Source organism: Aedes albopictus, chromosome 3 (assembly GCF_035046485.1).
Source record: "Aedes albopictus strain Foshan chromosome 3, AalbF5, whole genome shotgun sequence".
Classification (NCBI taxonomy): domain Eukaryota; kingdom Metazoa; phylum Arthropoda; class Insecta; order Diptera; family Culicidae; genus Aedes; species Aedes albopictus.
Genome location: NC_085138.1, coordinates 125,625,810 through 125,651,911, shown reverse-complemented (window position 1 = coordinate 125,651,911; position 26,102 = coordinate 125,625,810). Strand labels below are relative to the sequence as shown.

General features: G+C 43.7%; 1 protein-coding gene across 2 annotated transcripts in view; it reads left to right on the top strand.

The window, feature by feature from the left end:
- The window catches only part of LOC109430358 (bumetanide-sensitive sodium-(potassium)-chloride cotransporter), a 40,582-nt gene extending 14,832 nt beyond the window's left edge, over positions 1–25,750 (top strand). The window contains exons 1-9 of one of the 2 annotated variants that reach the window (XM_062859413.1): positions 11,668–12,265; positions 12,363–12,459; positions 22,372–22,756; positions 22,819–23,354; positions 23,421–24,394; positions 24,455–24,708; positions 24,815–25,091; positions 25,161–25,434; positions 25,507–25,750. In XM_062859413.1, coding sequence (XP_062715397.1) covers positions 12,147–12,265; positions 12,363–12,459; positions 22,372–22,756; positions 22,819–23,354; positions 23,421–24,394; positions 24,455–24,708; positions 24,815–25,091; positions 25,161–25,434; positions 25,507–25,620 — 3,030 coding nt within the window. In that variant the 5' untranslated portion in view covers positions 11,668–12,146 and the 3' untranslated portion in view covers positions 25,621–25,750. Of the gene's footprint in view, positions 1–11,667; positions 12,266–12,362; positions 12,460–22,371; positions 22,757–22,818; positions 23,355–23,420; positions 24,395–24,454; positions 24,709–24,814; positions 25,092–25,160; positions 25,435–25,506 lie in introns of those variants that run through there. The other variant, XM_029877920.2, reaches the window with a different exon arrangement.
- Positions 25,751–26,102: the final 352 nt, after the last annotated feature.

Genomic DNA, 26,102 nt, shown 5'->3' with positions numbered 1-26,102 from the left:
TCAATCCGGTTATTTTAGTCTAAAATTTATATAATTTACTTTACCTACTTTTGAAAAATAGAATCATGACTTGTTACTTTACACATATGCATCAAAAGTTTTACATAAAAGTCAACTGTTTCGGCAAAAACAGGGATGTCCATTTCGCCCCGGGTGTCCATTATGCCCCTTATCCCGCTACATATTTTAAAAACTAGAGGTGCTATTATTTTTTTGTACAGGATACAGATTTTTGAAAAAAATGATACAGATTTTTCAAAAATTCATCTGGCATCGCTGATTCCAAGGGAGATACAGGGGTTTCAAGGAGTTTCAGTGCCGTTCCACATGGCTTTAGGGGGTTCCAGAGGCGTTCCAGGGGGTTTCCAGAGCGTTTTAAGGGTTTTCCAGGAGGCCTCACGGGGTTTGATGGATGGGCGCTTAATGGAGTTTCAGGGGGATTCCAAAGGTGTTCTAGAGGGTTTTAGGAGGTCGTTCCAGGAGTGTTCCAGTGGGTTTCAAGAGCAATCCAGAGGTGTTTCAGGGGTTTCATGAGCGTTCTAGGAGTGTTCCAAGGAGTCTCAGGGTGTTTCAGAGGTGTTCCATGGGTTTTTGGCAGATTAAGGCGTTTCCAGTGGTGTTCCAGATTATTTCAGGGGTGTTCAAAGTAGTTTCAGGGGTGTTGCAGAGGATTTGGTTTCAGTGGATCTCATGGACTTTCCAAGGGAGTTCCAAGAAATTTCAGAGTCGTTCCATGGAGCTTTATGGGGTTTCAGAGGCTTTTTAGGGGTGTTCCAGAGGGTTTGGGATCATTCCAGAGGTGTCCCCAATGGTTTTTGGTTTCAGATGTGTTCAGTGTTTTTAAAGGGGTCTTTCAGGGGATTTCAGAGGTGTTCCAGGTGTTTCTGAAAAGTTTCCTGAAACCCTGATACGGCTTGAAACGTCTTGAAATCCCGCTGAAAATCCTCTGAAATTTACTTGAAAGACCCCTTATTTACCCTTGAATTCCGGACACCCTCGTCTTCCAACCATCCAATCCCCCTTTAGAAATCCCAAGAATCTCTCGCGAGCCCTTTAAAAACGCTTCTGAAGCTCCCATGTAACTTGAAAATTGAAATTTGACAAATTTGTAACAGGAACTCCAGTAGTTAAGGCTCCTAGTGGTTAAGGCTATTGGTCGCCAATCCGGAGACGCCGGGTTCGATTGCCGTCCCGGTCGGGAAAATTTTCTCGACTCCCTGGGCATAGTGTATCATTGTACTTGCCACACAATGTACAAATTCATGCAATGGCAGGCAAAGGAAGCCCTTCAATTAATAACTGTGGAAATGCTCCAAAAAACACTAAGTTGAAGCGAGGCAGGCCAAGTCCCAGTGGGGGCGTAGAGCCAGAAAGAAGAAGAAGAAGAAGTAACAGAAACTTCAAATTTTTGACTAACGGAGTGTGTTCGAGCGTGGAGCTCTATTGCCGGCCACCGGAGGTTTTTCTTCCCGCTATATCCAATAGCGGTGCACCAAATCACGGGAACGTGAAATTCACCACCAAGATCGCTCTCCGCACAAGCTTCAGGCACTTTCACTCACACCTTCGGCACGCTTCACGGTACCAGTTCCCACCCTTTCACAGTGCATTCACGCACGCACGAGCGTTTGACGATCGACCGACGGGTTGATTATTGCCAACTTTGGCCACTATCGCAGATACGGTTCGGATAGAGAGAGAGGAATTCGGTCGATGGGGTTTGCACTGCAATACTTGATTTTATTGCGCGAGGACGGGATGAAATGATAGAACACGCTACCGATCGCTTTGGGTGTCTATATTGTACTGGCTATTTAGGTATTTGGTGTTCCTTAACAATTCAATGGGATGAGTTTCTTTGGGTACAGTGTACAGTGTTGGGTTTAAATGTGGGGACGGGTTACAAGTTCATTGGTGTGTTTTGTTCAGTTCAGGTCAGCTTAATCCTAGATACTATTTACAAATTACAACTATTTACAACATTCAAACTATTTACAAATATATACACGATCAGCGTACTGATCATTCCGGCCACCTTGAAACAGCCTCACTGTTTCAACAGTCTCTCACGATGGAATCCTCTCTCACTCTCTTCGAGTTCGGTTGACTTCGGCTTACGGAGCAATAACGACCACCATCGGGTGCTGGTTGATTCATCCGTCGGATGCTGTCTGAATGGGCCCATTCAGCAGACGCGTAGGAGTTCGAACGAGAGCGGCGAGATGATTTGGTAGTGAGAGCGAAGGAGTTCTGCGAAAGAAAGATCCGGTAGAACGAACAGGGACTAGTAGAGGTGTTGGAACGGTAATCACCTGTTCGCAATCCATATATGCGTTGAAACAGTTTCGGACTGCTCTGCCGATCTTTGTAGTTTCTGCTTACAGTTCGGGTGATTTGTCGACTTCGGTTGATATTGGGTGGACAACCCTCACGGCTGGGCGTACGATGTTCTCCGCGGTAGCTGTCTCCGGACTGACTACACGGACGACTCCATCTTTCCCTGGGTAAAGCTTCGTGATGCGATCTAGAGGCCACTGTGCGGGCGGAAGGTTTTCTTCTTTGACGACCACGATTGAAGTTCATCCGGTTCTTTCTTCGTACTGCATCCTGGACTTCTCCGCATTCCGATGAAATCAGTGCAATCTTGCGTGCTTCTTCGGCAGTCGATGGGGATTCTGCATGTGAGACGCTTGCGTGGTGCCGCTGACTTGGGAATTCCGAGAGCCGTGCTGGACTGTTCCTCCTTCGAGATTGGTTTGGTAGTGCGGAAGGCTTCAGTCCTTGTGATAGTTCATCGGCTGGGTTGTTAATCCCGGGGACGTGGTTTCGGGAATATCCTTCGGTGTTTGACTGAATCGTTGACACACTATTTGCTGCGACAACCGCGCCGGATAACATGTGGAGCTCGATCTTCTTCCATTCATCTTGTAACTTGGGTGGAAATGGTCTGTCCCGCACTTGGGGATGGTTATCAACAACATTAAGCTTGCGCATGTGGTTGAAGTGGAGATATTGGTCGAAGAAATCGTGGTATGTTTGCTTCAAGGCGGTATCTTTCTCTAGGCGTCTCTCGAGGCTATTGAAGCGTTGGGTGGTAATCGTGCGAGAGTTGCCGAGGGTGACTTGCGGAACTTCGGACCGAGGAAGGCGGACGGCGTACCTTCCGGAGTGAGTTCGGGTGGTAGTATTGGCATTGATTTCTTCGCATCGTTTTTCTTCGGTGGAATTCGTGGGGCCATGATCGACGGCATCGAACTTCTGATGCGCTGTTTCTAGTGACCGGTCGATTGTCGACAGGTAGCATACCGGTGGTGCAACGGAGGAATTTATGACAGTTTTTCCAGATACTGTCCATCCAAAACGGGTGTCAACCAGGAAAGGTAGACCATCTCCGATTGACAGACGATTACCTGTATGGATTTCCTGGTAACATTCACCGCCGATGACGATGTCGATCATGCCCGGAACGTTAAAGTTTGGATCGGCCAGCGGAACCTTTGGCAAGTTCCACGATGCGGAATTGATGGCGATTGTGGGTATATTGGCTGTGGGCTTCTTCATGATTAGGAATTCGAGTGTGGTGGAGAAGGGCGTGATTCGGGATTTGATCGTTGCGGAGATCTGCCGCTTGATCTGCTTCGTGGATTCTCCAATTCCTGCTACTGCAACATCAACGACGACTTGACGGGTGGCAAGAGTGTTTGCCAGCTTCTTGGTGATGAAGTTTGACATCGCAGCAGAATCGAGGAGCGCTCGGGCAGTGATTTCCTTGCCGTGCTTGTCGACGATGGAGAGGACAACCGTTTCCAGTAGGACCGTACTTCTGCTTGACTGAACGGAGAGGTTCACTTGGGGTGGATTCGACGATCCATCGGTTCCCTCGTTCGCTGACGTGGTTGGAATCGGGTGCAGCGTAGAGGTATTCGACAAGCCGACAGGGTTCGGTGTAGGCTCTGGAAGGGCTGCTTGGTCGTGCAGCAACGTATGGTGCTTGGCGTGGCACGTTCTGCACGAAAACTTGGATTTGCATCCCTTCGCTTGGTGGTTCGGTCGGAAACAGTTCCAACACAAACTTCGCTGTGAGATCAACTCACGACGCTGCACGACAGACAGGTTGGCAAACGTCGGACATTGAAACAGCTGGTGCTTCTGTGAACAGGCATGGCATGGCGGAGCATCCGATATGGGTTCATTGGTAGCACTGTTGACGATGGACTTGACTGTGGTGGGTATCTTCGGAGTCGGGCCGGTCACCTTGATGCTGGGCCCTTGGGAACGATACTGGAGATCACTCGCTACTGACTTCAACATACGGACTTGTTGCGTGAGGAACTCGATCAGTTCGTCGTACTTCACCTCGTCTTTCTGTCGAGTTTCCTGCTCCCAGGCACGCAACGTATAGGGATCGAGCTTGTTACAGAGGATAAATGTCAGCGGGGTGTCCCAGTGTTGAATTGGTTCACCGAGTTTGCTCAGAGCCTTCACGTGCCGCCGGAAATCATCCACCAGAGTGTTAAGCTCCTGTGCTGACTCGCGCTTCATCGATGGCAAATCGAACAACCGTCGGAACAACTCCTTCCGCAAAAACCGCTTGTTGTCGTATCGCTTCATGAGCGCGTCCCAGGTTGAAGCGTAGTTGTCCGCTTGGATGTCGACACTCTCGAACGGTTTCTTGGCATCTCCTTCCAACGATTGCAGTAGGTATTGCAACTTGTTCACCGCTGGGATGTCCACATTCCCATGGATCATGGATAGGAAGTTGTCTCGAAACGAAATCCAGCGTGATTCGTCTCCAGAGAATTTCGGCAGATCGATTTTCGGCAAACGATGATGGAAACTGCTTGCGTTATGCAGCGATCCAAAGGTTGATGACGCCATTGTTGAATTCAGAAGCGGTTGGCTCCGCTCCGTCGATTTCTTGGCGAGTAGAAAGGCCTTCAACCTGCAGAAGCGATTCTCGAAATCGTTCCGCACCGTCATGTGTTGGTCGAAGTTCTCCTCTGAGTCTAGCTTCTCGATCTCGGACTGGATATGCAGGAACTCCCTGTTTGTCCTGTTGAGCGTCTCCAATCGCACAGCAACTTCACCGACGTCCCGTTCATGGTCGTACTCCTCCACGAACCCTTCCACCACATCTCGTGTTGCCAACACCCGCTTGAGAATCAGCTTATCCTCCGCTAACTTCTTCAACTTCCGACTTGCCATCACTAACTACCACCACGAATCACTTTGACTGCGCGAACCGGACGTGAACAACACAAAATCGCACGAATTACTCCTTCCCGTCGCGTTGTGCTGCTCTTACACGAAAACGACGGAAACACCACGGAAATCGCACGATTTGCTCCTTCCCGTCGCGTCACGTGATGCTTCTACGCGAGCGCGGAACGAACGACCGACGGAGATCACGTAAAATCGTAACGCTTAATCCTTCCCGTCGCGGTTACGTGTCTCCTTAAACGATTCGCGGATCCGCTAAAACGCCACCGCGCAATCGTAGGAAAATTAAAAATCAAATGTTGACTAATTGATTTTAATTTGGTCACCACCGTATCAATACGTATGTGCGACACTGTACGGTGCAACTATGGCAATCTATCGAACGGCTAATTGGTTTCGCCGCTATCGCCTGCTATTGCAAACGATAGTGCCAAGCTTCTACGTGCGCTCAAATAATACAAAACGATTCGATCGTTTTTCGCCAAACAATACATGCATGCAAACGTTCTTCCTCACACAGTACCTACTATTGGCTTCAGTACTGGGGGTAAAGGTTGGCGCCAATCTCGAGTACAGCAAACTGCTACTCAATAGAAATGAGTTTTGAATGGCCTACCTTGTGTGGTCAACGTCCTCTGACCACTTACCACGATGACGAATACCACCTATTCGCGCGTTGATTTGGGCTGGGATGGCTCCTCCGATCCGGCTCGAAGGACCAATGTTCGAGCGTGGAGCTCTATTGCCGGCCACCGGAGGTTTTTCTTCCCGCTATATCCAATAGCGGTGCACCAAATCACGGGAACGTGAAATTCACCACCAAGATCGCTCTCCGCACAAGCTTCAGGCACTTTCACTCACACCTTCGGCACGCTTCACGGTACCAGTTCCCACCCTTTCACAGTGCATTCACGCACGCACGAGCGTTTGACGATCGACCGACGGGTTGATTATTGCCAACTTTGGCCACTATCGCAGATACGGTTCGGATAGAGAGAGAGGAATTCGGTCGATGGGGTTTGCACTGCATTACTTGATTTTATTGCGCGAGGACGGGATGAAATGATAGAACACGCTACCGATCGCTTTGGGTGTCTATATTGTACTGGCTATTTAGGTATTTGGTGTTCCTTAACAATTCAATGGGATGAGTTTCTTTGGGTACAGTGTACAGTGTTGGGTTTAAATGTGGTGACGGGTTACAAGTTCATTGGTGTGTTTTGTGCAGTTCAGGTCAGCTTAATCCTAGATACTATTTACAAATTACAACTATTTACAACATTCAAACTATTTACAAATATATACACGATCACCCAGATAACCACATATCGCATAAGGATATGCATTCGAAATCGCATTTACTTGCAGCGAAAATCAGGATCGCAGAATATACTAAATCTTGCGGCAAGAAAGTCAAACCAACTTGTATGTAAATCACAATTGCGATTTATTTACAACAATTAGAATTGGAAACACGACATGCCGTAAATAACACAACTCAAAGTCGCTGGAGCTGGTTATAACTAATGGATCGCATATTAGATCAAAAAATGACGAACGCAGTCACAGGGACTTACAGAAAATTGTCACCGTCAACCAAATTCCGGCTCCGCCTTCACCGCGGTACCACATTATTGTGCAAGCTTTTTCATTAATGTAATAACAGTAGGTACTTACAGATACTTTTCCCGTTCCCATTAAAATCCTTGAACCGGACACTCCCCCCACTGTCGTCTCAGAAATATACGTAACTAATTGCACTCGGCCAGCTGTTTGGCCACAAGCCCCACATCAGCACAAGCATATTAACACGGGATCACTACTTTTGCCCCGGATTTCCACTCTGCGAAACAGCTGGTTACAAAAGTGGGTGAGGGCATCCGATCGACGTTCTCCTTCCGACCAAAACAAAGTTCTTCTCGGCAGGCGGGAGCAGTTTTTTCAGCTGGTATTCGGGATACATTCCGTGATTTTTCTGCCACCGATGCCCGCATCAAACGCAGCACTGATTGGAAGATTTTACCCGGTAAAAACTAGTTTGCGAGGCCATAATTTAATGATTTTTTCCGCGACGACGCGACGACGTGTACGCGATACGGATATTGTAAACAACACTACCGTGATTCGGATTCGCTAGCTGACGGATCATAGTAAGATACCTACATCAAATCATAAAAATGTTGAACGGAATCGTTTTCACTTAGGGAAAATTGTCCTCCAGGTTTCATATCCACGTCGATGGAAATATCACAAAGCATTTGTCACCGGTTACGAAACTTGACTTTATATTGATTAAAATTCAATGTCATTACAAGACAAGTAAGTTGGCACAGTGGTACGAAGTCAGACTCTTGATCTCGAGGTTGTGAGTACGAAACTGGATGTCGGTTTTTCTTTTATTTTTTTTATCAAATGGGGCGTCGCATTAAATATCATAGAAAGTCAATATTTATCCTTTTTATTGATAATTTGAAGCATCGTATTACTGATTAAATGGAATCGAAAACAGTCGTCAGAAGTACATATATGGCCTCCACTTTGGTACGCATATGGTTGTTTCGTGCATCTTATGCGAGTGATTTGGCTCCTATATAGTGATGCATAACCTAAATTATATAGCACAAAATGTTGACTGGGCAGCGTACTGATCAGAGTGAATCATTCACCGATTAGCGAGGATCGTTCAACACTAGGATGAGCTTGCTTAAGGAAGTTGTCAATATTTGGGTTCCCATTCCTGATACTAAACTATACTGATATTGATACATTCCTGATACTGTAAAGGTACCCAAAAAGGGTGACCTGACTGTTTTCGATAACTGGCCCATCATGTTACTGTGTATCGTTCTCAAAGTCCTCTGCAAAGTGATCCTTAACCGGATACAGGAGAAGATTGACGCAACTCTTCGACGGCAGCAAGTAGGATTCCGTGCCGGACGATCCTGTGTGGACCATATCGTCACGCTCCGTATCATCCTGGAGCAAATCAATGAATTCCAAGAGTCTCTCTACCTGGTGTTCATTGATTACGAAAAAGCTTTCGACCGTCTCAATCACGGAAACATGTGGGAAGCCCTCAGTGGGTGCCCAGGACTGAAAGTAGTAAGTAGTATTCCTGATACTAATGCTCCATTTGATCTTAACGGTAACTTCTTTCATTATACAAAGTTACAATTTGTAATCTATCGCATCCAGTAAGTCTTCTGAAAGATCAAAAGACAGTATGAGATCAGTCGGGATATCTTAAGTCATCGAAATTGTTCATGAGTCTAGATCCTAAGGTCTACGGGTGTAACAGTTTTTTTTTTTTCATTATACAAAGCTACGATTAGTATTCTATCGTGTTTAGTAAGTCTTCTGAAAGTTCAATAGACAGTATCAGATCAGTCGGGATATTCTAGGTCATCGAAACTGTTCTTGAATTTAAATCCTAAAGTCTACGGGTGTAACAGTAACTTTTTTATTATGCAAAGCTACGATTTGTATTTTATGGTGTTCAGTAAGTCTTCTGAAAGATCAATAGACAGTATCAGATCAGTCGGGATATCCTAGGCCATCCAAACTGTTCTTGAGTTTAGATACTAAAGTCAACAGGTGTAACGATAACTTCTTTCATTATACAAAGCTACGATATGAAATTTATCATGTCCAGTAAGTTTTCTGAAAGTTCGAAAGACAGTATCAGATCAGTCGGGATAAGTAACTGTCAAGGATCGGTATATTCGCCTCACTCCATTCATATTCACTCCTCTTTGCTGAAGCGAATCGAAAAAGATGCAGCAAACGGGTCGTCGTGATCAAACACGCAACCCCATCACCAGTGGGAAGCGATGAGCCAGCTGCTTGACATGAATATTCGTTGCCATTCGTCGCAGTTTGGATCGCAAGCGAATGAATGAATGGCGAATGGTGAAGAATGCTGGTGAGCGATCGAAGCGGCTATTATCATAAGTAGAAGAGAATTTCTGCATGTAATGCATACATTTTTACTGTATTGTTGCAGAAATGCTAGATTAGCAAAGAAAATAATTCGATAACATCAAAAATTCGTATGCACAATATCAATCGCATCACTCACGAATCGCATTCGCTTGCGATGCGAATGTGGACGAATGAGTAATTTCCAAGTGTGGCTTCCCACCGTTCGCCGGAGTTTGCTGTCGTCGCTGACAAGCATACACACGAACTAAGCGACAACCGTTCGCTGCTGACTGTCTTCGAATATGGAAGAAGATGAAAAGTGGAAATCAGGAACCCTGGTAACTGTGGACTTTTTGTAATCTATCATGTCCTGTAAGTTTTCTGAAAGTTTAAAAGACAGTCTCAGATCAGTCGGGATATTCTAGGTCAGCCAAACTCTTCTTGAGTTAGGATCCTAAGGTCAACGGGTGTAATGATAATTTTTATCATTATACAAAGCTACGATTTGTAATCTATCATATCCAGTAAGTTTTCTGAAAGTTCAATGGACATCATCAGATTAGCTGGGATCATCCAAACTATTATGATGTTTAAAATTTAGCATCTACAGCAATTGAAGTTTCTGTCTTAGCTGTATAGAGTTATGTTATATAATCTACTATACTTACTGGAGCTCACACACAAAATACAATAAGAGATCTTGACACAGCTTCGGGATATTCAGAATCATACACACTGTCCTGCAATATATTACATGGAGTCTACAGCCATAATAATATTGCTGTTTTGAGTTACACAACATTACCAACCGTAATGATTGTACCTATTTAATTTGTTAAGCGTTAATAACAATTATTACAATGCAACTGAATCAACAATTCTTCACCACAACACTTGATTCGTGGCATTCAGATTTGTGATCGAGATGTGGCTTCATCATATCTTCACCTTAGCTGGAATTTCTTAATTGAAGGGAAGTTTAGTGATCCTGAAATATCTCAAAGGTATTTAGGAAAGGTTCTAAGTTTCGCAGAAGCTCACGGATCTGGGTGGGTTAGACTACGTAACGTAACTTTTTATAGCACAAATAATGACTACAACGAATGCAGATTTAAAAAAAAAAGAGTTTTATAAAAGTTTGAGCAACCTTAAATGGTTCAAAGGTACAAAATCAAGCCTATTAGTATTTGAAGAATATTAGTAAATAAGGTTCATTATGTATAATTGCTCCATGTGGCATTGGAAGTGTAGATATAAAGTTTTGTACTCCATGGAAGATTGGATGACCTAAATAATCACTATCATGAAGTGACCCTTGAAATAAAGGGGTTCACGGATCCTTATTAGTTGTGTAACTTTACAATCCAATACGAATTACGTTCTGTTACAGATGTTGTTTTTATCAGTTAGCCCCACAACAGTAAAGATGGTCCATAATATAATCCCAAAAATATATTACAACGCTTATTGTTCCTCGAACTACTTTAGTAAATACAGTGGATTATGTAACACTACTTATCGTAGTGGCAAAAGCTATTATCACAAGTGTAGACCTGAAGCTATGGTCTCTGAAGTAGTGTGGTTGATCTGGAATATCTCGAAACTATCTTGGAATGACTCATGAAATGCCAGGGGGATTACAGACTACAGTTTGATGTGTAATGTTACAGTTCATTGTGAGAATAGCTACTATTTCTGTCGAAAGCTAAACTTCAGGACAGTTTGGACGACCCTGAATGCCCCAAAGGTTTATAATAACATCAAGTAGACTTCAGATTGGTTAGGTAACCACGGTTAAATATGCAACGTTACTCAGTGTAGCAGATATGGCTACTGTTACGAGTGTAGACCTGAAGTTCTGAACTCCAAGGTGGTTTGGCTGACATGGAATATGCCTATAATGTCTCTAATTTGAGATTTCAAGAGCTTCACGGATCCCAGCAGATTATGCAATGCTATTATTTATGGCGAAAACACATAAAATTATTCATGTAGGTTTGAACAACTTTACTAAAGGACAGTTTGGAACACGTAGAACATCCTAGAATATAAAACACCTTATGATATTTGTGACGAAGGTTAAATGAATACATATGAACGCAACCCATATAAAAAATCAGCTTTTACAATAACTAATATGTCAATTATTTCGTTTCTCCTAACTTCATGGTGTTCGGGATGTTCTAGGTTGTCAGTTAAGTCTCAAACACAAATATTTCCATTTCTCCCTAACAGAGGACTCACTTTGTGACAACTTTGCCGAAGACAATATTCTGTTTTCTTGTATATGTGAATTTATACAGCCGTTTCTATGTTGGGTCATATATGAAGGCTCAAATCCAATGAGTTTTAGTAGGAAAAAATATTAATCAAGAATTAGAGAATTAGTGAAAAATATTAATCAAGAATTATTGAAGTCACCCACGCCACATTATAAAGATACTCCATCTCACGGTATTCAATATTTTTCTTATTGTGGTTGTCGCATCTTGATGAGGTCTACGAAAAGATGCAGAAAAAATCTGATGATGCTAAAAATTGCCAATTTCATCAATCTGGTTCCACCAGTTTGCGGAAGCTTGATACATTCTCCACATACGCGCAGCGAGTGCAACCAATCAAATCTTCTCAATGCGCACACGCACATCCACTCGAAGATCACATAAACGCATATCACTTAGCACATAATATTTGCTAACATCCACTTCACTGATAACAAAGCAGCACCATCAGCCCTCTCTAATCGGGATTGATCGCTATCCAGCGTTAATGCTGATACAATTACTTTGCTATCCACGCTGCTACAGGAATTGCGCGCGCGAAAACTTTTCGCGCGCCTCACATAGAACAGTTTAGATTCATTGAGAAGCAGCATCTCAGAGACAAACTGTGTGCATCGGTATTTAATCGGAGTGAATATTAAGTAGCGTCTGATATTGGAGATCGAACGTCACGCGTGACTGATCTCTCTCGCAGTCGCAAGTAGTGCATCCAGGAGGAAAAAAATGAAGCTTTTCCAATCGAGTGGACTGTTTCAACGTGATAATCCTAGTGGCAAAAAACAAAGACAAAAAAGTGGATCAGTGATTCTAGACGTCGGAGCGTTTGTGTGCAATGTTACCAGGTGCCTAACCGAGATCACTATCTTAGTGCTGATTAGTGCTTGTCCCTACTAGGAGGCTGTGTATCTTTAACTGGGATTTTCTTTTTTTTTTGCACAGAGAACCTCTACCACGGTTGGAGTACTATCGAACGTCTAAAAGAGGATTAAAACGGCCGTCTATTGGTGAACTGCATGGAGATAAGGATAGGAAACCGGTGAGTATGTTGTTAGAGATGTCACTAATGCTTCGATTTTTATTAAAAACACCATAAAAGCGTTGGAAGCCAAATTCAAAATTGATGATGAAATTAGTGGAAATGAGAATTCGGCAGTTCTTGGTATTAACCTACCTAATCAGAGGCAACCCATGGGGCTTGAGGAGGTTTGAGCGGCGTTCCAGAGGGTTTAGGAGCATTCCATGAGTTTTCAAGAGATTTCAGGGCAATTGCAGGAGTGTTCCAAGGGGTTGAAGGTCCCAGGAACATTCCAAAGGTGTTGCAAGGGTTTTAGGGGCGTTCCTGGAGTTTAAGGTGGATCTCAGCGGTATTTCCATCGTGTTTCAGGGGGTTTTAGGAGAGTTCCCGGGGTTTTCAAGTCCCAAAGACGTTTTAAGGGTGCTCCAGGAGTCACAATGGCGTTCCAGTGGTGTTCTAGGTAGTTTCACGAGTTTCAGAGGCGTAATAAAAGCGTTGTAAGCTGATTTCAAAATTGATGATGATATAGGTACAATTATTTAAAAAAAAAAGTTCGGCTATTTCTTTCTGCCTCTTTTAACCTACACACCAAAAATAGATTGAAGGTTTCAGCAAAATTTTGCTAAATTTTGCCGAGCTGAAGGTATCAGTAAAAATTTTGCTGAAATTCAGCAAAAATTGCTGATTTGTTCAGTAAACTCTGCTGATCATCAGTAACGTTTTGCTGAAACTCAGCAAACTTTGCTGAAAGTTCAGCAAAAAATTTCGCTGGGCCCTTCAGCTCGGCAAAATTCCGCAAAATATTGCTGAAAGCGTTTGGTGTGTACCTAATCATTTCGATTTCGTGGGTACAACCTGCTGGCATTCCACGTGAGTAAAAAATGAGCCCTTCCCTCTGTCCACGTGTTCTTAGATCTAGCAAAGTTTAAACTTCTCACTATCAAAAAACATTTAAATATCAAGAATCAAAATCGGAAAAGGTACCCGAATACCCAACTGGCCATACTAGGGTTAATAACAAAACAAATTTGAGAAAGCGAACGGGCTGCGGTGACCACCTGTACCTCGCATTGTTGTCGCAGCAGTGCCGTGACAAGCTCTTCCGCGTCCGTGATCTTGTCCAGGTTCCTTAGAGTCACGTCCGCGATCAGATCCCTCACCACGATACCCTCACCATATACATCTTCCGCCAAATCATTTGTAGGCGGCGCCTTTGCGGGTCTTATCGCGCTTGAGCTCGAGGATCATTTCGCCTGTACTTACTTACTTGACCAGTCAGACTAAGGCCTGAGTGTACCCTGCTGTAAGTACGAGTCGTCTCCACTTGACTCGATCCATGTCTGTGCGACTCCAGATCCGCACTCTGCGAAGGATCCGCAAATCGTCCTCCACTTGATCGACCCACGTCGAATACTGCGTACGTAGGCTTCAAGATCCACGAGCTTGAAGCATCGCCTTCAAGACTTCCGAGTACTTAGACTCGCCCGTCTTGATGGCCCTTCTCACGCTTGGCGTTTGCTTTCCTACCGTTCGTTCCTTGGCGTAGTGCTCTTTATTCCTATTTCTTTTTCCTCTCCTTTTTCTGCCTATTTATTATGGTCCTTCCAAGTCCTTGACCCGCCTTGACCTGTGGTCAATGAGGACCAACAAATGGTCGCATCCCCTGCTCCCTTTGATGATCCGGAAAGTGGCGGCCTCCCCAGTTTTACGGTACGCCGGGGTCTGATTTACCTGTATTACTGCCCTTTACCATCTGGTTCAACAACCTCCTGGCCTTGCGAGCACCGCGCGCGCCTGGTAGCTCCTCGCCTGACTGCTGCCTCACTCGCATCTGTGGTTGCTTGTCGTAAGCATTCGCGTCAGGCGTGCCCCTCGGGTTATCCGCAAATGCGAAAGCCTCCGTCTGGGTAGACTCCGGTACCTTCAGCTTCACGGGCTCTGCTGCTGCAGCAGATGCCACAAGTTTATTATGGTCCGGCTCGGCTGCCATCGTTGACTTATGAAGTCTCAACAAGGCTTGCTTGAGGTCCTTACTTCGAGAACGCAAAGCTAATGATGGAGTCGGCTGAGCAGTAGTATGGGACACGCTTATATGGAAAAAATAAATCCTCGCTCCAGTCGACTTTTTAGATCCCATTAAGGTCCCATATCAACTGTACAAAATTTCAGCGCAATCGGTGAAACTATAATTTAGCGCAAGCGGTTCAAATTTACATAGGATTTACTATGGGAAAAGTTACACTTTCAAACAAAAAATCCCAGAGGTCGCCCCTTGTCTCCTTAATTCAAATCGATCAACGCTTCTTGTAGAAATATCATTTATAAAACTTTCCTTCGAAGACCGCAAAACAATTGGATGCTTCTGGAAAAAGTTCTTGATTTATTACCGATTAGTGATCCGACGAACGGCTTTTTGTTTTGTTTTATCAGCAGCACTGTAGCTGCTGCCTTGGCTGCTGCTGTTTCTGAGGGTGGTGATGCCACCCGCCACCCCATGCAGCAACGGCAGCAGCAGTGCTGCTGATAAAACAAAACAAAAAGCCGTTCGTTGGATCACTAATCGGTAATAAATCAATAACTTTTTCCACAAGCATCCAATTGTTTTGCGGTCTTCGGAGGAAAGTTTCATAAATGATTTTTCTACAAGAAGCATTGATCGATTTGAATTAACGAGACAAGGGGCGACCTCTGAGAATTTTTATCTGAAAGTGTAACTTTTTCCATAGTAAATCCTATGAAAACTTTGAACCGCTTGCGCTAAATTATAGTTTCACCGATTGCGCTGAAAATTTACACAGTCCATATGAGACCTAAATGGAATTGAAAAAGTCAACTGGAGCGAGAATTTGATGTTTGTCCCATACTACTGAGCAGCCTGCATTGCAGAAAGTCTTGATCCAGTTGGTCCTGGAAATGACTTATCCATTCCGCGGTCCAGGCAATGTAGTCATACAGTCGAGTATCTGCGAGAAATGCTCTAATGACCACCGCGGAGACGCATAACAGCCACAGAAAAATTCGTTGACCTCGACGACCACGAAGCCCTCATTAAATGTTGGCACCAATTTGTGGACTGGGTATTTACTCATCGTCCATATTGTTGCCTTTGAATCCATCTACAACCCAATTACCGTCGGTACGGATCTGCTTTGCCGGCAATTTACGTCCCTCATTGGGCTGCGTCACATGCTTGCTCCTGTCTGGGCCGTTACAGCCCCAGGACTTGTGTCCCCTAAAGCAAGCCTCCAGCGGCTGGTAAATACTCAACAACAAGGGCGTAACCAGCTTTTGGGTCAGGGGGAGCAAGCACCCTTAGTAAATATGTACCTACCGTCGATGGGGGTGACAATGGGTCTGGGGGTGAGATTGGGTCAAAACGGAGAAACATACAATTTGAAATAACTCATCAACTATCGCTAATTTATATTGAAAACTTTATATTATTTCAAAGAGGAGATGTTTTTGAACGACATGATGCAGAATAAGATGTTTAGCAATAATATTTTTTTTTTAATTTGTGGCTAAACTTATGTGATGAAACTACTAGTAAATCACTCTGAAAAAATTTCTCCTTCGCAATGTTCCACACAAGCACCTAACCGTAAATTTTCTTATAAGTAGTTAGCTGTAGGTATTACCTGGTTGATGCAATGAAAAAAGTGGGCTGTCAATGCACATTTTATTTGAAAATTCAATATTTTCGACCCTATGTCTAAATATTAAGAATGGGGGTGAGATTGGGTCAAGCAAGTTATCGAGTGCACATAACCTTAACTAAAAATTCAACTTGTTATCCAGTCCCCATTTGACTTTAAAGTCGTGCCATGTTTACCGTATCTTTATAAAAATACACTTTTTTCGAAAATATGTTGAAGAAGTGTCAAGCGAGTGTGTTCATACGTTTAGTGCTCAAAATCATTTATAAAAATATACCCATGCGTTTGAACAGCTCCTCTAATCATCATCTAGCTTTTAGTGTACTGCATATTCGTTTCAATGTTATTGCGAGAGAGGGTCTAATAGTGTGAAATGTTGTGTAACATAATATTTGAACGACCCTCTATCTTGAGAGGCCAATGATCATGTACATAAGAGTTTATAACGGAGGGTTTGGTTAAACATTTTTTATGCAGTATACTAAAAATATCATGTTTTTTTTTTCAATCAATCTTTCAATGCGTCCCTCCCTCATTGTAATCTACCCCCTCCTCTCTTGGAGGTTGAAACTTTAAATGAGGATGATTATGGTTGCTAAAAATGGCGATACAACAAACAAACGTTATTTTATCAAATTTGAACATTTTTTTTTTCGGTTGTATTAGCCCTTTTAGGTGGATTTATCATCTTTAAAAATTACCTAAGTTTTTATTCGTCCTGGTTACATTGTATTTTTAATGGATTTATTAGATATGATCAATAAAATTAACTTATATTCTTAGATAGGAGACTTCGAATACTTTGACCCATTCTCACCCCCTCTAAGGGGTGAGATTGGGTCAATTTTCAATCATTTGTAGTTTAGTAAGTACTTCATATAATGTGATACTTTTTTGCAAAACTATCATTACCACATAGAAGAGTATACATACCAAATAAAAAGTTATTCCGACTTCAATTGCATTTGTTATTTAACAATTAATCTTTGAGTATCCTTTTTTGACCCATTCTCACCCCCAACGACGGTACTAGCTTTTATAACTAAACACGATGAAATTGAATATAATAACATTATATTCTAAAAGCATTATTTAGCCCTTAACCCTGTTGTATTTTGTACAATACGTTAGAAAAAGCTCGCCTGATCTACACAAATCAACGTGGTGCTGGTAGCAGTGACCAATTTCTGGAAGATTAAGGATTTTCTGAAGAGATCTCATGAGGAAATCCTAGAAGAAATCCTAGATAAATTTCTGGAGGATTCCTTGGAGGAAATTCTGGAGAAATTCCTGGAGGAATTCTGGGCAGAATCCCTAGTAGAATTTCATAAGAAACCTCTTTAAAAATTCCTAGAGGAAATCTTAGAGAAATTTGTGAAGGAATCCTTGGAGGAATGCCTGTAGAAACTTCTGAGCAAATTCTTGGCGTTATTCCTGGAGGAATTCTTGGATTAGACCCAGAAGGAATTCCTGGAGAATTTCCTTGAACAACTTTTTGGGTGAATTCTTGGAACAATCTCTAAGAGATTTCGGGGAGAAATTCCTGAGCAATTCTGGGAGGAATTGCTGGAGAAATTTAGAAAAATCCTTTGAAAATTCGCGGAGAAACCCCTGAAGTAATTCCTGGAGGAATCCCTGAAAAATTCTCCAAAGTATTCCTGGAGAATTTCCTAAAAGAATCTCTGAAGAAATCCCAAGAGCATTTCCAGGAGAAATTCCTGGACAAATTGCTGGCATAATTCCTGAATGATGCCAGGAGTATTCCGGAAGGAATTTCTGGGGTATTTCCTGGAGGTATTGCTGAAGAAGTTCCTGGGGAAATTCCTAGATAACATCCCGGAGGAATAATGGAGGAGCTCCTAGTGGTATTCCTGTGGAAATTTCTGGAGGAATCTCTAGAGGAATTCTCGAAAGAATTACTGAATGAATATCTAGAGGAATCTCCAGAAGAATTCTGAGAGATTTCTGTTTCCTTTTCTGTTATTTTTCTATTTCTGAAAGAATCCCTTGAAAGATTCATGGAGGAATTTCTAGCGCAATTGCTGGTGGAGTTCCTGATGAAATTCTCGAATCCTGAAGGAATCCCTGGGGGTATCCTTGAAGAAATTTGTGAAGAAATCCCTAGAGGAATCTCTGGAGAAATCCCTGGTGGAATATCTGCAGGAATCCCAAAAAAATCCTGGAGAATATTTTTGAAGAATTTCTGAAGAAATCCCTAGAGGATTTTCTGGAAGAATCTTTGGAGAAACTTCTGGAGGATCTTCAAAGAATTTCCTGAACAGATTTCTCATGGACAAATAGCTGGAGGAATCCTTTAAGCAATTCCTGATGGAATCTCGGGAGAAATTCCTGGAGAAATACCTAGAGGAATTGCTGACATAATTTCTGCAAGATGGCCAGGAGCAAATCCTAGAGAAATTCCTGGATAAATTCCTGGGGGAGTTCCTAATGAAATTACTGGGGTTATTCCTAGAGAAATTCCGGGACAAAATCCTGGAGGAATACCTGGAGGAATTACTAGAGGTATTTCTTTTGGAATCTCTGGAGGAATTACTGGATCAATTCCTAGAGAAATTCTGGGAAATTTCTATTTCTATTCTATAATTTTTCTATTTCTGAAAAAACCCTTGAGAAAATCTTGGAGGAATTTCTAGCGGAATTTCTGGAGGAATTCTTGGATAAATCCTGAAGGAATATCAGGGGGAATCTTAGAAGAAGTTTGTAAAGAAGTACATACCTGGGGGAATCCCTGAAAAAATACTGATGGTATTCCTCCAGGTGTTTCCTGGAAGAATTTATGAAGAAATCCGTAGAGGATTTCCAGGAAGAATCTTTAGAGGAACTTCTGGAGGAATCTTCGGAGGATTTCCTAGAGGAATCCCTGAAAAATTCCTGATGGTATTCCTGGAGAATTTCCTGGAAGAATTTCTGAAAAAACTCCAGAAAATTTTCTGGAAAAATTCCTGGAAGAATTGTTGACATCCCGGAGGGATTTCTAGAGAAATCTCTGGAGGTATTCCTGGAGAAATCCTTGAACGAATTTCTGAAGAAATCCCTGAAAAAATCACTAAAAAAGTTCCTGGAGGAGTTTTTGGTGCAAGTTCTGGAGGAATGCCTGTAGCAATTCCTGGAGGGAATACTAGAAGATTTCTTGCCGGAATTTCTGGAAAAATTCCAGAACATATTGCTAAAAAAATCCTGAAATAATTTTTGAAGGAATCCCTGAAGGATTTCCTGGAGTAATTCCTAGAGGAATTCCTGAAGAAGTTCGTGGATGAATCTCTCCGGGAATTCGTATAGGAATACCAGAAATAATTCCCTAAGAAATCGCAGATGGAGTTCTTGAACAAATTCGGGAGGAATCCTTAGAAGAGTTTCTGAAGAAACTCCAGAAGGAATCCTGGAAGAAATTTCAAGAGGAATTACTAAGGGAATCCCTAAGCAGTTCCAGGAGGAAGTACTGAATCTAGGAATTGATTCCATAAAAAGTTCCTTAAAAGAGCTGGAGGAACCCTAAAAAGAGCTCGTGGGAAAATCTTTGGAGGTTGTTTAAAATAAGTTGTTCCAGAAAGAATCACAGAAAGAAGTCCCGAGTTAGGCCCTGAAGATATTCTTGCAGGAATCCCTGGAAGGATATCCTAGAAGAATACACGTAGAGATTAACGGAGGAATCTCTAGGAATACTCCTGGAGGAATCTCTAAAAGAATTCCTGGGGGAATTTCTGGAGAAATCTCCATACGCATTTCTGAATTAATCCTTGGATGAATTTTTAGGGGAATCACTGCAACAATCCCCAGAGGATACCTTGATTAATTCTAAGAGGAATCTCTGATGAAATTCATGGAGAAATCCCAGTAAAAATTTCTGAAGAAATTATAGATGGAATCCTTGGAGAAATCCTGAAAGAATTCTAAGAAGAGTTCGTGGAAGAACTCCTTGGGGAATACCTGTGGCAATTCCTGAAGAAACCCCAGAAGAAATCCTGGAAGCAATTTCTAGAAGCATTCCTAAGGGAATTCCTAAACAGTTCCTGGAGGAAGTATTGGATTAGTTTTTGGAGGAGTTCCTGAAAGAATTCCAAGAAGAACTCCTGAAGGAATTCTAAAAACTGTTCCTGGGGGAACCCTTGGAGGATTTTTTTAAAATCATTCCTGGAGTTGTTTCTGAAAGGAACACAGAAGATATTCCCGGGTGAATCCTTAGAGGAGTGCTTGAAGGAAAACCTAGAGGAATCCTGGAAGCAATCACATGTGAATTCCTTAGGAAATCCCAGGAAAGCTTTCTTAACAAATTCCTGGAAGAATTTCTGTAGAAAAAAATGAAGGCATCCATGTCTACAATAATTTTGGCCGAATTATTGTTGGAATCTTTTGATGGACTCCCAAAAGAATGTTTTGTACAATGATTTAAGGAACTGCTGGAAATTCCTGGAGGAATCATCGAAAAAAGCACTGGAACAATTTCTGGAGGAACTTCTAAAGATATCCCTGGAGAAATTCCCGGAGGAATGTCTGGTGAATCCCATACAGGAATTCTTGAAAAACTCTTTGGAGCAATCTATGCTAGAATCACTGAAGGAAGCTATGGAAAATTCCTGAAGGAATTCATCGATGTATCCTTGCAGAAGTATCTGTAAAAAAAATTGAAGGAATCATGGGAGGAATTCTTGAAGCATTTCTTGGAACAAACTCTGAAAAAAAAAACTATCTGAACCCTGCAAGATGTCCATGTAAGAATTCACGAAAGAGAAACTCCTGGATATATCCCTTGAGGAATTTCTGACAGAATAATTGGAGAAGTTCCTGAATAAATGCCTAAAGGAGTTTTGAAAGAATTTGTAAAGAAATCCCAGGTATTATTCTCTTAGTATGACGTTTCTTTGAATTGAATACAAGTGAAAATTCCCCCCTGCCCCCCTCTGGCTACGCCCTTGCTCAACAAGAACACCGATCAACCCATCTTGAATCTCCATATCTTTACGGATGCGCTGGCATCCGCCACCTGGGTCCCTAACGGGACTTTCCGCAATCTGTGTGCCACGGTGGCCACCTGCACCTTGCAGTGCTGTGACAAGCTCAAGGCTTTTACACTGGAGAATCGCTTCAGCAGTGAGTGCTATTACTTATCCACTCCTGGGGCCCTTGCGCTCGGTGTCCTTCACGTACGGTACGATCACGTCTGCAACGTAACTCGGCTCCCAGATCCGTGAGCTTGGCATCACTTCTCATCGCCTCCCATCTAACCTTTCTTTTCGGGGTTACAATTTTTCTGGTCTATTAGCCGCCTTCTCGACGGCTGCCTCGCACGCTTATGCGACTGCTTTGAGAAGAGGCAGTCGCGCAAGACGTCTCGAATGGCAACTCTGTAACTACCACTGTTACCATCGGCTTATCATGGTCTTCCTTCGACGCTAACATGGACTCTGGAAAATGCAGCAAGCTCTGCTTGAGGTCCTAGTTGATGTTACGCGTCCAGGACGAGTCGATTATCAAAGCCAGTTGTTGTGCAGTAACTTCCACTACATGAAGCGTTTCTCGGCTTTCCTTGACGGTCCTCGTGAACCACACTACCGCTCTAGTGTGCGTCAGAATAAATAGTAATGGGTTTTCCGATTTTTTTGTAATGGGGTTTTCGATGCTAGCGCTGTTATCTTCTCCGATATCCGCCCTCTTGTTTTTTCTCTTCTCTAAGCAATGGGAAGGTAATCTGCTCAACAGACACCTTAAAGGGAATGTGAGGTTAGCGACCACCAGAAAGGACTCTATCCTCGACCCGGCTCCGCTAGTGCACCCGCGACTTGTTTTTTTTTTATCTGTATTAACGAGATTTTTAGTCCTAGGCTAGTTCATCTCGGGACCCACGCTTTACTTCCCTTCCGAAGGAAGAACCCACATTGTTGTGAGTTTGTCGGGAGTGGGATTCGATCCCAGGTCCTCGGCGTGATAGTCAAGTGTTCTAACCATCACACCAGATCCGCGACTTGTTGATTTCACTAAACGCATAGGCCTCTGAAGTAATGTGATTGGGGAAATTTTTATTACACCATGTTGACACAATTTTTAATAGGAAACCATTGATGAACGCGGAATATAATCTAAATTCATAAGAATCCTCTTCAAGCCTCTTGATTTGACTTAGCTATCCAGACTTGAGTGGGTACTCTTCTTATCAACTGTACTTACATACTCGTCCGACTTATGTTAATGACCTTCGCTCTAGATAACCATCGTTCAAACCATAAGATAGTATATTAAGCCAGCACTCTTCTGATTTCAGGACGCCAACCAGGAAGACGACAACCCGGAAACGCACGGCCATGGCATCAAGCTAGGATGGATCGAGGGCGTGCTGATCCCGTGTCTGCTCAACATATGGGGTGTGATGCTGTTCTTGCGTCTCAGTTGGGTAGTATCACAGGCCGGAATTATCCATTCGTTGATCATCATCGCCATTTCGTACCTGGTGTGTGTGATAACTGCGCTGTCCCTGTCCGCAATCTGCACCAATGGTCAGGTGAAGGGCGGCGGGATATACTACTTGATATCGCGATCGCTGGGACCGGAGTTTGGAGCATCCGTTGGGATAGTGTTTGCCTTTGCCAACTCGGTCCAAGCGTCGCTGAACACGATCGGTTTCTGCAGCTCGTTGAATGATCTGCTAAGTATGGTTCAAGGTGATCCATAGGTGGGTTTAGGTTTCTAACATTTGATCGATTTTCCACAGAATCATTCGGAACAAAGATCGTGGACGGCGGAGTTAACGATGTGCGGATCGTCGGCACCATAGCGATCATCGTTATGGTGATCATCTGCGCAGTCGGAATGGAGTGGGAAGCAAAGGCTCAGAACTTTTTGATCGTGACCATCCTCATTGCGATTTTCAACTTCTTGATCGGAGTCATCGTGGGACCAACGGATAACGATCAACTTGCTAAGGGATTTGTCGGATTCTCCTCCGAGGTGTTTCAAGAAAACCTCAAGCCAGATTACCGGTTCAGCGAGAATACGGAGCAGACTTTCTTCACCGTTTTCGCCATCTTCTTCCCCAGTGTCACTGGTGTACAGGCTGGAGCGAACATTTGTGGAGATCTGAAAGATCCGGCCACGGCTATTCCCAAAGGGACATTGCTGGCGTTGGTCATTTCAGCAATTTCTTATATTACGTTCGTGTTTTTTGCTGGAGGAGCCGCGCTGCGTGATGCCTCCGGAAACTTGACAGATCTTGTTAACGGAACGTTTGTAGCGTGCGCAAATGGAAGTGTAAGTAAATCTCGATCCTAAAACTAGAACAGGCATTATAAATGGTTTAAATAATTTTATTTTCAGTGCGACTACGGTATCCACAATGACTACACATCTATGCAGTTGATGTCCCTTTCCAGTGCCATCATCTATGCAGGTTGCTTCGCAGCCACATTAAGTACTGCGTTGACCAACCTGCTGTCCGTGCCAAAGATCATCCAAGCTTTGGGCATCGACCGTATCTATCCCGGGCTGATCTTCTTCTCCAAGGGTTATGGTAAACATGGAGAACCATACCGAGGATACGTACTTGTCTTTATTGTATCTGTATTGTTCGTCCTCATCGCGGATATCAACGCCATAGCTCCGTTGATCTCGAACTTCTACCTGGCATCGTACGCCCTCATCAACTTCTGCACGTTCCATGCGGCGACTGTGAAGGCCCTTGGATGGCGACCAACCTTCCGATTCTATCACCCTTGGCTGAGTCTCATCGGATCTATACTCTGTATAGTTATCATGTTCCAGCTAGACTACACCTTTACCATAGTCACTATCGTCATCATCTTCGTTCTCTACCTGGTAGTCGTCTATCGTAGACCGGACGTTAACTGGGGTTCAAGTACGCAGCAGCAAACGTACAAGAATGCCCTTTCGGCAACGCAAAAACTACAGAACATTGGAGACCACGTCAAAAACTACCATCCTTCAGTTCTGGTCCTCGCGGGAAATCCCATGAATCGACCGCCGCTTATCGATTTGGCCAACCTTATCACCAAGAACCACTCACTGATGATCGTCGGAGACATCATCAACGAACGGCTGTCCCATCGGAAGCGAACGGAGCTACATTCGGAATGCAGGAAATTTCTGGAAATCCGTAAAATTCGTGGATTCTACCAACCGATCGATAGCTTATCGTTTGAGGAAGGAGTTCATGCGCTGATTCAAACGTCGGGAGTTGGCAAGCTCTCGCCCAATATTGTCCTCATGGGGTACAAGTCCGATTGGATGACCTGTCCCGTAAAAGATCTTCTGACCTACTACAACGTGTTGCAGTAAGTTTGAAATTCTTGTAATCGACTTCCAATTGCTAATGCAGATCATTTCTTTTGCAGCGATTCTTTCGACTGTCGTATGTCCCTCGCGATCCTGCGTCTACCCAACGGTTTGGACTTTTCCGACTTGACCACCGAGATCGTGACCCGAACGGTTCCGATGCCAAATGTTCTCGGCAGCAGTAACAATGCCATATCGACGATCTCCTCCGATGGAATGCGTACGCCGCGGAATCTGATGCATGTCGACTCCAACCTCAACTTGGACAGCTTGGGAGGCAGTGCCAACCAGCTGTCGGCAACTCCTCAGATGGGTGAGTTTTTTTGGAAAATGGGATTGGTACTCGAATGATACATTAGCGGTTCCTTAAACCTTCACAATTTATCTGAGTAAGATCATCCTCAAAATATCCGTTTCAGTGTCAACGCCCACCGGTGAAACCTCGGACATTGCCGATGACATCATCTACTCGACGCGTGGTGGATCGTGCGTCCCGAAGGAAATTCTCGATCGAATCGGTGTATTCCAACGAAAGCAACCGAAGGGTACGATCGACGTATGGTGGCTGTACGACGATGGTGGCCTAACCATGCTGATTCCCTACATTATCTCCATGCGTTCCAAGTGGTCCCGCTGTAAGATTAGGGTGTTTGCGCTTACCAATCGCCAGCTTGAACTGGAAGTCGAAGAACGAAAGTAAGTGATCCTCAAGGGCTCGATCAGCCCAACTTGTTTGTTAAAACGCTTTTCCACCCTCTATTACAGCATGGCCAACCTCCTCATGAAACTCCGAATCGATTACTCCTCGCTGACGATGCTTCAGGGGGTAACGGACGCTCCCCGCCAGGAAACCATCGACATGCACCAGAAACTGTTGCAGCACTTCACCGACAACGATGGAACGCAGATTCCCATCAGCGATCACGAACGGATGGCACTGCAGGATAAAACCCGTCGACAACTGCGGTTGCGCGAAATGCTGCTGGAACACTCGAACGACGCCAATCTGATAGTGATGTCGATGCCTATGCCGAGATTGGTACGTACGGTTGCGGGTCTTGTGATTCTGGTATATCTTATTAATGATCGTTCTTTCTCCTCTATTCTTTAGGGTACCGTATCGGCACCGCTATACATGTCCTGGCTGGAGATGCTAACGAAGGGAATGCCTCCGTTTTTGTTGGTACGAGGAAATCAAACGTCGGTGCTAACATTCTATTCGTAGATCGTAGAACGGTACAAACCAGCAATTTACCTTACCAGTATTATGCCAGCGTAGAATTGTAGAAAATGGATAGAAAACTAGTGATACGCGAAAGATTTCAATAAGTTATTATCATGCCATGTTCATGCCATCTATTATCAATGCTGTATCGAAAGACCTTGAGAAATCCATGCAGCAGTCGCGCGGTCAGCCACCGCCAACGACACGACACTACGCTGATAATGTCTTTTTTTTTCCTTGTAAACCATAGGGGGATAATCTGCTCAACAGACACCCTAACAGGAAGGTTAGGGTAGTGTGGGGCTGAGGCCGTCTTCTACAACAAAAGTAAAAGCCAGTACTACTCTCTCCTCGTACCCACTAAACCATTCCTATGGTCGCCAAACCCTACGTCTCTCCGGAACCACCAAGAAGGTATTGCTTCAGAGAGGGGCTAGTGCACATCGGACCCTCAAGGTTAGCTGCGTTAGCAGCAACGAACA